This window comes from Rissa tridactyla, chromosome 6 (assembly GCF_028500815.1).
Source record: "Rissa tridactyla isolate bRisTri1 chromosome 6, bRisTri1.patW.cur.20221130, whole genome shotgun sequence".
NCBI lineage: Eukaryota > Metazoa > Chordata > Aves > Charadriiformes > Laridae > Rissa > Rissa tridactyla.
In genome coordinates, this window is record NC_071471.1 from 56222383 (window position 1) to 56236544 (window position 14162).

A 14162-nucleotide genomic window follows, 5' to 3' on the forward strand; every position below is an offset into this window, starting at 1 on the left:
ACATGCTCTAGGAAAGAAATATCCCCAGTATTGTTACCCAATGGGCAATATTCCATCTCATATCTCCTTTTCTTTTATTCTGTTCAGTATCTTGTTTCCTACCATTTTTTCTAGTCTTCTGTATATGAAAAAAGATCATTTTGCCTGGTCAGTGTTTTTCATAGGTTCCTTTTATTCCTGAATCTGACATTTGAACTTCTTAGATAAAAAGAACATTATTTGTCTATGCTTTATAAGTGTTCTCTACTATTGCAGACACAACTTTGAACTGTCAGTTCATTGTGGATATGTGATTGTTTTCAGCTTTTCATGCTCCTGCAATACTCTGCAGTTGTCTGGGGCACTTTCCTAGAGTCTAAATATTCATATGCTGAGATATTCATGGTGGAGGATAAAATACCTTAGAAAAGAGGAGACTTTTTTATGCTACTGGTGTCAAAGCAGAAAGAAAGGAAGACCATGTTTGTCCTGATTTGATTTAAAAAAGAAATAGTAAAATCCCTGAAGCAATGGGCAAAATTATTCCCTCAAATTTCTGATATGGTGTGTCTGAATATAAAAATTATCTCATAGAAGCCAAATTCTTTATGGACAAGTGAAAAAAAAATTATTAAGTACTGAGCACACTATTAACAAAACTCTGATCCATATGGAGTGTATGACTGCCTGAAACCAATGCCTTTATAGTGGAGCTTAATACAATGCCCACTGACTTCAGTGGGAGAAAATTTATTTGAGTGGGTTTAGTTTGGATAAAGTGCAATTGATATACAACAGTTCTGCAAATGCAAATCTGGGGAATATAAATGCCAAAGAATTAATGTGATAAGCAAGCGCGGCAAGGCACTATTTGTGAAGGTTGCACTGTACATGTTGATACCAGACAGTAGAGAAACAGATACAATTTTAAAAGTTACTTTCTGTTTTTCATTAATAAAACAGAATACCTATATAACTTCTTGTTGCCATAATTTCCATTGGCTCTAATTATTTGCCTAATTAAAGATGAACTATCTCAAAATAGTGAAAATGTTCTGTATTACTTCACTGTACAGCAATAATTTGCTAAGATAAATGACTTAGTAACTTCAGATGGATTCAAGAGGATATCATCCAGACAGCTCTTAAATACCTACTTCGCTTGTTGGGAACTCTGGAAGAGCAGAATCAGAACGTTGTATTCTGTCCTTTCTGTCCTCCCAAGCTCAAGGGAATACTGATGGTCTCTGGCTCTATTCACTCAGGAGCATCTAACCTCTACCATTCAATTTAGTCTTCATAACCTTTCTAGCACAGTTAAACTGGCTTTCATTCTACTTTGTGTCATTGAAAAATAGCTGTTAGGAAAGCTGCCCACTTTACTACTCTGACTGTTGGAGCTGAGCCGTGTCGATGAAAGATGGGCTTTTCTGTAGAGCTGGACTTAGAACTTCAAATTTCAAGTAACCCTACAATGAAATGGAAACAGGTTTCTAATTTGGTTGAATCCCTGATAAAGTTTGACTTCAGCTGACAATGTTAGATTTCACTTTAGGGGTTCAATTCTTCATTGTGCCTTGGCAAAACTGTGGTTCATAACAGGACTGAGATATGGATCAGGCACTGTAAAGAATGGGACTGATGGAGAATATCAATAAGCCAGTGGGTACCAACTGATGAGGTGAATTTTACTGATAATACCCAAGCATATTTCAGGGGCAGTATGAGGCTGCCCTGGGCTCGGTGGTTTTGGCTATTTTTTCTGCCTCATTCTTCTTTCTGCTTCCATTGATGCAGCAGCTTAGACAGTGGTATGTAGCTTTCACATGCTCTGATGCTATAGAGCTTGGCCAGGCTGCATCCCCAAGTGTTTCCTACCAGTGTTGTTGTTCTTTTCTGGTGACTGATGAGTAACAGGAGCGTTGAAAGGAGAAAGATCGAAGTGCCAGTATCCAGAAGCAGGATCTACCTGTTCCAGTAATCTGCCTGCCTGCTGCTTTCTGAGTCCCTTGAGTTATGTGATCTCAATGGGAGTAAGAGACAGGGAAGTACCATCCGGATCAGGGAGTGAAGGAGAGCAAGGAGGAGAGAACACAGAGGAAAAAGAAGGAAAAGCTGTGAATCTCTGGTGCCAGAAGTTGTTCCACCATGACATGGGCCTGCTCTGATCTAGGCATGGACTCCTCTTCCTGACCCATTCCCATGGGTATGCTGGACAGTGTAACCGTCCTGGAGGCAGTGCTTGGCAGCTGAGAAAGCAGAAGTGCTGGTAGAAGTGTTCCTAAACTTTACAGTAGTCAGAGATTTTCCTGACTAAGTGGAATTCATCAGTGGGTAGTTTTTTAGACAGCATCTCCTCTTTCACAGTAGAAAGTAAATCTAGAAGATTATGAAACCTTAACCCTGAAGTTTTCATGACACGAGTCTGAGATTGTTCAGAGCTGAAGACCGATTGAGACAAATGATTCAGGAATTGCTGAAGTATTAAGTATTCTTTTTCAATAGAAATGAGTTCATTCTTGCTTCCAAACTCCTGTAAATGGTAAGGTTTCACTGTTTCAATATTTTTCTACCTTAGCAGCTTTTTTAATTAATATTGTATTTCAGCGATGAAAGGAATGCATAAGGCTACATACTTTACTACATCAGTCATCTTAGGGGAGGTAGGTTTGTGAGGTGGTTCCTGTGCAAGAATACTATCTTGTATTATCAAAACTTCAGATATGAAAAACTGTTTTTTACTGTAAATCATTCATTAGGAGTATATGAGTAAATAAGAAAAAAATTTTTAAAAGGTGCAATTGTTGATCCTTCATTTCAGCTTACTTTTCAGATGGAATATTTTCTTTTCAGATAAGCCTTTGGTAAGTATTAGAAATTTGGAAAGCAGTGATGCTTTTGATGCTTGGCTATACATGGTTAGTGTAACCACTGAATCAGTGAATCAGTTTGAATGCATTTATAGAGAAAATTACTATATTAATTCAAAAAACATTGATGATTTTATTAAGAAAGTCAAGCTATTGACCCTCATGGAAGGGAAATGTAGGTTTTATTTGAGTTCTAGTCCTCATACTTGTGCACAGAGTCTTGAAAAGTAAACCAAAACAGAGTTGTAAACTAGTCATTAGAACTGAAAGCATCAAGCAGCATTAGAATTATTTTTTAACTTGCTTTGACATTTCAAGGTCAGCACACTGATAAAGACAGTGTGCTCTGTAGAGGATACAATGGGTAGAACTGTCAAAAATTAACTCCTTTTAAACAGCAAAAAACATCAATTGACATTTCCCTTTAACATCCTTATTGACTTCTTTTTTTGTTTAATTCTTTCACAGAGGATCTTTCTCAAAGCTGGAAGTGAGGAAGAAATCTTTGCACATCTTGGCTTGGATTATGTCGAACCATGGGAAAGGAATGCTTAAAATGATTTGCAATGGTCTTTCTGCCAATCTTGCAGTCTGATTTAGATATAAATAAAATACGTGTCTCTATGACAACTAAAGAATTTTAAAAATTTATTAGTGAGAAGAAATTATACATGCTGATGTTCGTAGCAAAGAAGAATTTAAGTTCTTCTGAATCCTTTCCAGTCTTTTCTGGTTTAGTTTTTGAGGTTTTGTACATGGGAGTGACAAGACAGAACTTGTTTTTGGGGACAAAAACTTGAAACTGGTGAGATTTTTGCTTGTAATAGGTATTTAACATTCCTATGAGTAATGCTTGTTAAAATACTGCCAGCTATGACAATACCTAAATAATATAAAATATTCGAGCTGAGTCCAAAAATTACTGAAATGCATGCTTATCTTTATCTGAATTTCTTAAGTGTTTTGCTGAATCTATATATAATCTATATATATATATAAGGCTTAATGACCTAGGCAGTAATTAGTCTGGCAGTCTCACCGAGCAGAGTCTTCAGTTGTAATATTTTTCCATGTGGGGCACCACTCTATATAAACCATAAACAAGTTGAGAATTCAGTGACATAAAAATATTTCACAGGAAGGGATTTTGGAAAGTAAAAGTGGAATAATTCAGTAGCAATCTTCAATTGTGAGATAAAAATACTATAGATTTGGAGTACTGATTTGGACTAAAGAAGATTCAAGTGGTGATGTGATGGTCCTCAATCGGGAATTTGAATTATAACCTGCGTGAAAACAACTGCTTGAACTGTCAGGCTGATGGCTCCTCTGGGATGAGAACTTTTAATTGTGCTCAATTTAGATAGATAGCTGGAAATTTATTTGTTAGTAGATGTATATGCATTGGATTGGAAGTCTTACCTGAGCTGTTTGGTTATTGGCTGCTCTAGAATGGTATTCCCTCTTTTTGTTCAGAAATTAATCTTAGTTGTGGGAGACTTTCTCATAAAAGTAATCCTATGAGACATTTTGGTTTCAGAAAATTTCCAGGTAGCTCTTCTGACTGTAATGATAATGAACAATTTGTAACACATTTATCCTTTAATGAACAAGGGCATTTAGTGCTTTAGTACATGAAGTTACTTACTGACCATTCATTTGTCATTTGTAGAATAAAGGTGATTAAGAACACCGAGACTGGTCAAATAATTTTCTTTCTTAAAAGTCTGAACTTTTCCCTGTTAAGACTGAGTTTTATATGCAACCACATCTTTCTGGTTGTTAAAATAGGTAGTAGCTGTATTTTTCTGAAATGTTTTCGTTTATTATTGTGGTTAGACTCCGTACTATAAAAACACTTTGAAAATATCAGTTCACATTAAATTATAATTATTTGTTGCCCAGATCTTTTAGGATACAGTTCATGCATCTCATTTTCTATCTCCTCTACTGCATTCATGAAAAATACTCTCATTCATTTTTATGCATTTACTTGCCAGGGTAAAATGTTACAGGATCAGGCACAAAAGTAGCTGTAGGAAAATGAAGCCTGTTTCTGAAGAAAGGATCAGGTTTTTCTATGAGGACCTCATTCAATAAAAACACTCACAGGTAGTGGGAAGATTTCCTAAGCTTTAGCAAACAACCTGAAACAAAAGCTAAACAGGAATGGCTTTATCAGACTTACTGCAAGAAATGGATGTTATGCTATGAATCCATTCTATAATTGGTGATAATCCTAATTTTATAGTACAAGCAATTTAAATTCTGTAATTTAAACCTAATTTGATGCCATTAGTAGAAATATAGGCAAGACTTTTTTTTTTTTACAGATATAGGTGACATGATAGTTTTGATACTAAGAAAAGTATGCTGATTTTGCTTACTCATTCCGTTCAACTGAGGAATGCACTTTTAAGAGAACTGCACTGCAAACTATTCTAAAACCTCAGACAGAGACTTAGAAAAATGTGATAACAGCATAGAGTTTTATTCTTGCCTGTGCCAATAGAACCATCCTTTTAAAGTGCAGTTTTGCTAACTGAACTGAAAATATAAGGCTCCTTTCTAAATTGCTCTAAGTAGAAAGCACTGGCACTGCTTTATTGTGCTGGTGTATGAAGCACTTTCTCTGTGGTTTGTATCAGGATGCTGACTCTTAAGTAGCAATGACATTTTTCAGTCCTAGTGGAAGAGAACAGTACCTTATCTAAATATACTTACTACTTGGCCAAAATTTATCAGAAATTATACATTCCTGTTGTGCTGTTTCTGCATACTTCAAGCTACAGAGGAAATATGAAACATTCTGATTTCCACATAAAGAAATGTTTGAAATTCATAACTCCCATCTTGCCTGCCAGTGCATCGCTTATAATTATACCACCTGTGGGGGAGAAGATACCAAACACAAGTTCTGTCAGCCCCTTCAAGACTGGAAGAAAACAGCATATCACTTTATTCTTTTATTTCCCTCAATTTTTCTGAACTTTTTTTAGAATATATTTTACAGAGAATGAAAAACAGGATTACTCATGGGATCAAGTATTATAAAAAACTACAGAATTGTTAAATGAGGGCTTAGATTTAACAGAAGGTCAGATTAGATGACCAGGATGGCTTGACTATGAAGAAGATAGCTTCTGTTATGAACGCCTCATTTGAAGAAGCTGGTAGCCCAGTCACTATCATAGTTACTGTATGCAGGATCATCCCTGATGGCACTAGCCAAATTCATTGTCCGTGTAATGGCAGAGCCAGAAAAGCATAAACTCAGGTTTTAGTAAACAAACTCTGAATCATAACATGATGTTCCTGCATCAATTAAATCTAGTCCTACAGTTCTGAACAGCCTCAGCCCTGTAATGATTTCAGTTGTTCTTGATGGCGCTAGTCAACTGAGACTATAATTAGAAAAGACAGAAGTCCTACAAGAGAACTGGAATGGAACAGGTTAAAGACAAGAAAACCTCTATCAGTTGCGCATATCTGGATCCATGAGAACAGTGAAAACACCCTACGGTGTGGTGGAACTGTTGGAGTCAATGGTAATGAAGCTTCTGCACTCATGAAGGACAGGTGAGGCCTGGGGGCCCGGAAAAGGGCAAATGCTTGTAAAAAGAACAGAATGATGTTTATAATAGGAGGAAGGGAAGAGAGAAATTCAGATCAGTGCACTTAATACCTCCTAAATTGCTAGAATGATTAATAGACTTTATTTTTAAAGCACCTAGAGGAAAACAAAGTGATAACTTATTGGTAACTTGTTCATCAGAAACAAATAATATCAAACTAATTCAGTTGTAGAGTCCCTGGAGGCTGATTTTTAAAATGTCTGTCTCTCCTCCCCTGCTTCTATGCCAAGGCAATTTGGAAAATAGTAAGAGGAGAAGGGTCATTGGTTTTATAAGCATCTACATGCCAACTTCCTAAAAATCAATCAATGACTCTCTCTCCGGGAAAAACAGGTAAAAGTTAAAAAGAAAACCACTGTATTTCTTTCATGGTTTATGGTAATTTGTGATTTGTTGAATACCCCAGATAATGTTTTTCAGTGACAAACATGGTATAACATGCATTGTATAGGCAACATAGTGCAGTCTTTAAAAAAAAATATCAAACAAACAAATTCAAGTTCACAGATATACAAATGCTTTGCTACAAATCTCTTAAGGCAAAAGCAATGAGGTATGTTTAGATTGGTGGGTAATAATGTAGTTAATGTCATCAGTGAATCTAGGTGGTATAATATACTAAAGGAAGAGCTTATTGTATCTACACAATTCTACAGAATTGCAATGTAAATATTCATACAGCTGGCATTATAAACTTGAAGCCACACAGACTTTCTAGAAATTACTGGAAATCTGAGAACTGCTGCTATGTTACGTAAATAACTCCAGAACTTTAAAAAAAAAAAACAACAATGAAAACCAAAACCGTAACCCAAAGATCTGCATACCTTATACTCCCCAAATGAAATGTGTTTTCTATAGCTTATGGCCAGGATTGTTTGGATTTCTCAGGTAAGATCATTCTTATGCCTTACTATGAAAAGTATTCTTTCACTTGTTGAACAACTATTTCTTTCTATGATACAGTTTCCTTCAGCAACTACAGTTGAAATAATCAAGTCCTAGGTCTAAAAGGTTAATTGAAGGAGTCACATAAACAAATGGAGACAAGGAGCTCTGAAAACCTTCCATAAAGGTTAAACTTCTGCTGGTATGGCTGTCAGTCCTCTAGTTAGGATACAATGCTTCTGGCTTTGCCTTTAAGGGCCCAACAGGGGCCATATCCCTAAAAATGTCACGTGTATAGCTATAGGTAAGTCAGAACTTTCCACTTCTAAATTTAACTAATAGCTCTCTCTGTACACACATCAAGAGCCTCCTTTCTTTCTTTTCTTGTCTTTTCCTCTTTTTTTTTTTTTTTTAAAATGTTTCATTTTACCAAGAGAACCAAGTAATCTTTGCCCCTGCTGTGCAGATATACTAAGTGCCTTTTATTTCAGTCAGGATGCATCAGGTGTAACTGGTTTTAGCTGATGATGCTCCTTAGGAAAAAAGATCAGTTCACAGTCATGGCCAGCATTCCTCCTTTAGGATCTAATGTACTTGGGATTAATTGTGCCTTTTTACAGCTTCTTTTGCGTGATTTGTGGTATTATACATTAGGTCTGTCAAATTCTAACTCTGGAGTGGCTCTATTTATTTTTAACTAAAAAATTGGATCTTTGAATGTGGAAATTAAGTGTCTTCTCAGGTGTCCTGTGTCTCTGCCATAATTCTACTGTGCATGTGTAGCCTCATATCTTGCTCAGGTGTCTGCAAAGCGGGTTGCTCTAGGAGCAACTGCTCTTAGTACTTAGAATCCCAAATCTCTCTACCTTGATCATTTATTCCACATTTGAATTTCAGTCCCTTTTCCCTGTATTCAGTGTTAGAGTGATTTGTAGCTAGAACGTGATTCTGTGGCGGCCAAAATAAATGCCAGTTTAAGTGCTGAACATTAAAAACACAAACCTCACAAACAGTATTCATCAGCTTCTATTTGTCCCCTGTCTTATCCCTGGTCTCTGCTTCTTTCAGTTTGCATGGTCATTTCCTTGTTTGAAGGTTGTGTCGAATACAGTGAAAATGTACTTTGTGCTACCCTGGCCTAAGGTGCTTTGCTGAAGCCAAATATGCTCTGTTCCAGTATCATCTCATACAATGTCAAATTATAACTAGGAAAGACTTTCCTCCATGAATGCTCTTCAAACCCCTTAGTTTACTTAATGTAAAAATGTATTTAATGACTTCTTCAATAAATGTGTATTACAGGCAACCCATAAAATCTTAACACTATTTTTCACCTAATGCCTCTAAAAAAAAATAGTATTCTTGAATACTACTGGAAATACAGACAATCCATATGTGTCGCACTGTGGGGGCTACTGAACTACATATCCCAGAATCCCAGGTACCTCAGGTAAATGTTATATCAGTTAGTTGATTAGGATCAATCACCTGCAGCTGATGACTGACTGTGGGTGGAGAGACCATGTGTTGGGTAAGTACGAAAGCTCCCAGTTTCCTGTGTTTTAGTAAGTAAACATTCTTATTTGAAAAACAAGCTCCTTATTTATTTATTTATTGATGTTGGCATTTGATTCTAGTTCCTTTGTGACTGTGCAGCAAAAAATACTGCTGCGTGGTATATTGCCTTTTGTGCTGCATTCTCTCCAAAATCAACATGTTAATTCAAAGGGAGTTTTGGAAATGGCAAAGCTTCCTAATTAATTTGCCATTATTTTTGAAGTTATAGGGGAAAAACACTTGTATGAATCCAACTCAGAAGCATTTCTATTAAATAAAGAAAGCTTTTCTAGCAAAGTAGCATTATTTCATGTATTTGTTGCTATATATACACACACTATATCCAAATTGTCCTACGTTTTCTGTCAGCTTCAGTGTCTTTTTCTCTTCAGGAAGCTATGTATTAAGATATAATAGAAAATAGCAAGAAAAGTCTCCATTTTTAAAGACTAGGTGATTTCTCTGACAGTGGAAGTGTAGATTATATTCCAGAAATTGGTGGTTGCAACACTGGGGAAATAAGAGCAAATAATAAAAACCTTATCCAAGTACTTAGAAGATAAACTAGTAATCTTTGTATATTTCTAACCACTAAAAGAGATGATTTGGAATTGTCTTCACAGCTGGGCAGAGAGGCTGAGGAGTTAATATAGCTTAAAAATGGAGCTTGACAAGGTTATGTGATTGTGTGACTAGGTAGGAGCGTTTCTGCAGTCGGAAACTACTGCTGATGATACAAGTCTGAAAGCGTTCAATTTTCAGTAGCCTAAGGATGGGTGGAAAGACCATATGGTCCTGTGGATTCCATAACTGTACTCTATGAATCTCACGCTTCAATATGCAATGGCTAGGAAATTTTGCTTCTGCACTTCTCTGAAACACAAAAGATCAAAGTTGTTGAGCAGGATAGCCAAGATCTATTGCTTCTGGTGATCCTGAAATCTTTGTGTTCTTGTTTAAACTATATTATGATATATGAGCTGATTGTCTATGTTTTAAACTAAACTACAGTATCAGAGATACAATTCAGTGCCTTTTGGCCTTCTGCGTTACACTTCTGAGTGTGTTAAAGGCTGCTAGAAAGTATTTTTTGTGTTGGCGGTACGTGAGTGGGAAGTGGTTGTTCTGGAAACCCTTCCAGACTAGTTGCAGGGCTGTAGCTGTTGCAGGGCACTTGACAAATGATGGATGATATAATTTGAATCCTTCATGATACCAACACACAAAAAAGAAGCCAAATACCACAAATATCAGTATCTGTTTGGACAAGACATTAGAATTACAGAGGGACTACGGATATTTCTCTCCCATTCTGTCTCGCCCCTGGTTAGATCTGACTTCATTAGGGGAGAGGACACGTATCTGAGGAACTCCGCTCACAGCTACAGAATAAGTGCTGTCCTCCTGCTCCTTGTGGAAGGGACTTTCTTTACCTACTTGCCTGAAGGACCCAGAGGTTCCCTTGTACTGCATACGACTAGAAAGTGAGACATTGAACATCTTTAAGCAAATTTCTGTCAGATACAAATAAACGGGGCCTAATGAACAACATATTTAAAAAATGAAGCTGCAAGCCGCTCTGGTACATGTATGTATGCAGGGAAAGACTTTCAAAAGAACCCAAGTGAGAAAGAAAGTACAGATGAGTGGGCCACTCCACTGTGAATTTTAGTGACAGATGGCTGCTAAGACAGTCCACACCAGATGATAAATGACTATACATTAAAGCTTACAAGCCACAAATAAACACTAAAAATGCCTCCAAGAAACATTTGAACTGAAGTTTAATGATCATACAAAATTACTAGCAAATCAAGAAGTACAAGATATTAAAAAGAAGAAAGGCTGAACATAGAATAAACATTCTTCTGACACAAGGAAGGGATGGATAGGTATGAAGACTAATCAGAGCTGTCAGTGATGAACTTTATATTACAATTATACTAATCCCTGAGAAAACGAAAGAAGAACCTCAATAAGATGTGGTAAACCCCCTAGAAGCAAGTACTTCTCATGCCAAATAACATGGGTACAGACTAAATCATGCAAAATCAAACTTTGGTGTATAAGGTAGGACAAATTAGCCAAGACAAGTGGGCAAGAATAATGAAAATGAGTAATGATGAGCTATTATGAGTTATAAATTTTAAGATAAGGTTGTAATATTTGTAAAACAATAATGGAGGCACACCTGAGAGCTGAAGTAAATTACATTAAATTAATAGAGTTCAAGAAAAAGCAAATTACATAAAACCTCATAGTATGATAAACATCTGTCTCAATGGGCTAGTTGTGACAAACCACTGTTGTGAGTAATTATTTTTTACTGGTGGGAAAGAGGAATAGTCTCTTCAAAAGTATCCAGCTTCCAGATTCTATAATCTGAGCAATTTCTTATAAAAGAAGCAAATGGCATTGAGAGTTATTGCAACAGGAGAACTTAATTGGAGAGCGTTTAGTTTAAGGAGCAAATAATGTTAAAAAGACACATGAATTTCATAAAAAAATAGCAGCAAAAATAATTTTCTACAGGCAGAGTTTTACCATATAAAAGGGAATACTGTCATGGGTAACTCATTTTTGTAGCAAGACCTTCTGTTCTCCACCAGAAGCCCCCCAGACTAACTAGTGTATTGATACTAAGATCTAAATTACAGTATTGGCAACAGCTAAGAGTTTTTGAAAACCATTAGGTCTAGGGAGATTTTGATTGAAATAATGGAGCAAGAAAATTGTAAATTTACTTTAGAAGACACTGGATCTGTATTAACAGAGAAATATGTTCATTAGTTTGTATGTTAAATGTGATTTGGACTGGATGAAGAATTGCCATTCTAAATTACATCGCCATTTTAAGTTACCCACCCATGACATATTTAATCTTTTTTTCTCCAAAATTTTTCTCTGTTTTTCTGCAAAGTTTTTGCTTGTGTAGATGGGGAAAACTGTTCATTTTCCCTTTTTATCTCTTCAAAAAGATCACGAAACCAGACATATAATGTTAAGTACTAGTTGAATTTCACTGCAAATATTTTATCTAAAAGCAGACAGAGAAGAGATAACACACTCTCAAATGATTATGCTGATATATCAATCATAGGATGCCACCCAGTTCTCTAAGGGAACAGAAATTTAAACCAAATTCTTAGCCTTCTATATGTGTGATTCATATTCTTGTTGTTGTATCGATTTTTTTACTGTAAAATGCAAAAGCCATGTTTTTAGCTTTTGGTATTCATAGAAAGCTTATCAAGTATTATTACGAGTTCTAGTGCCACATCAGACCAGTGGTCTTTCCACTGCTGTGTCCTTTCTTTGATCTGGGTTATTTTGTAATCTGCACAACACTTCCTTAAGTCCTTAGTGCTTAATTAAACATGCCAGTCTTTTCGGTGCAAAACCAAGCAAACTGCATAAACCCAAACAAATATTAAGACACCTAACAGCAGCATAGTGTTGGGCAATGATCGACTTATGTGTATGAGGAGATATTTGCTCTCACCCAGCACAAACCAGACTCTAGGCTTCTGAATCAGGAGAACTGTTTCAGTTCACATTGTGCTGATTTTAAACTGATGAAAGGTTTGTTGTCTTTAAAGAAGGCTGGGCTCATTTATGCCAGTGGAAGAACTGGATTATGCTCGCAATGTGTGGGATGAAATTTATGGAAGGAAAAAGTAATCTAACAATAGAAAGTTTGTTTGAATCAAGACAAACATGTAATTGCAGTCAGAAAGTAAGCAGAGCGTTCATTTATGTGACAATATATGTTGGATACTGTAAAAAAGAGAATACTGTTGGGACCTGCATATGTTATTTGATACATCCTATTTAGGAATTTACTTAGCAGGGTACTCCAGACACTTCTTAGCAGCATTCTAGATTCCAGGATCCCTAAATAATGGGGGGGAAAAAATATGTAAATTGAGAAAGAAATAAAAAATAATTTGGATTTTTTTATTTATTTATTTTTTATTTAGCAGGACTATCATCATGCCCAAGAATAGTGAAGTTACTAACTTTATCTGGCAAAATATTGTTCAACTTGCAGTTACTTCACTTTATTTATGATGTAAGGACCTCATGAAGTAAGTTTGTCAGGTTTTCTTTATAAGTATGTATTACTCAGAATTAGCTCATAGCTTAGAAAATTAGGAAGTCTGCAAAAGTAATTTCATCTTTGAAGTTAAATATTTAACAACCACAAACAGAATAAGTATGCACAGATCAAACAAAGGTAATAACAAAGTGTTATTTCTCTTGCCCCCTTTTTTTTTATTCTAGTTTTTTGATAAATCTTACCTTTCTCTGTAATGGAGGAAAAAAAATTGGTTTCCTGATTGTATTACCAAACTAATTGATTTTTACAAAGATGCTATGGCTATTAAAAATATCTTATCAAAACAGAAAACTCAGTTTATGGAATGCATTAGCATTCATGACTGATAATGCAAATGTGAATTATGTCACGGTACACTCAATATACCATCTGCTCCAGAAAGAAAAAACATCTGTTGGTAAATGTAAACTGTGGAGCTTATGCACTGTGCAATATGTTCAGATACTGTATGGAATAAATAAATTGGACGTTGGCAATCTATTGTGATAGGAGCATTCAACTACTTTCTTGTCTTGCAAAGAGGAAGAGCTCAGCTGCAAGTATTTTTGAGACGGTGGAGGAAATTATTGTGCCGTGTCCCATCCAGATGGTTTTTGCTGAAGCCAGTCACCAACAGGCTGCTGCAGTCATCACCTGCAGTTATACGATGCTTTAACATAGCATGGACATAGATGAATATGCTCCTCTACAGTAGAAGTTTCTGTGCTTGAATTTTCATGATGATGATGATGAGACTGCCATTTGTGATATTGTTGGCTGTATTTTCTGGCTTATAGCATGAAATTCATGATCATGAAACATGTATACTCGTATGTATGAATGATCAAGAAGACTGTTGCATCTTTAATAATGCATCAACACATGAATATAACTGTATATTTTAAATGTGCTGCACAAATATAAAAAAATAGAAAATAGGCAGTAGCTTTAGAATTCTAAGGGCTTATAAGTACTAATCTAATCTTATAAAATCTAAAATCTAGCCCTTGTAAAATTGGGTGTTTTTCTGATTTAGGGTATCCTGTTTTCAAATTAATTTGTTCAATTGATTTTTAAGGACTTAGACAAAGAAATCCTTTTTTTTTTTTTTTTTTTTAAAACTGAGTGGAACAG

General features: G+C 35.8%; 1 protein-coding gene across 5 annotated transcripts in view; it reads left to right on the top strand.

Annotated features, from left to right (window-relative positions):
* DNTT (DNA nucleotidylexotransferase) overlaps positions 1 to 4408 on the top strand; it is a 143780-nt gene extending 139372 nt beyond the window's left edge. For all 5 annotated transcript variants that reach the window (XM_054207189.1, XM_054207191.1, XM_054207192.1 and 2 more), the window contains one exon: positions 3318 to 4408. In XM_054207189.1, coding sequence (XP_054063164.1) covers positions 3318 to 3404 — 87 coding nt within the window. In that variant the 3' untranslated portion in view covers positions 3405 to 4408. The remainder of the gene's footprint in view (positions 1 to 3317) is intronic.
* The last annotated feature ends 9754 nt before the right edge of the window (positions 4409 to 14162 follow it).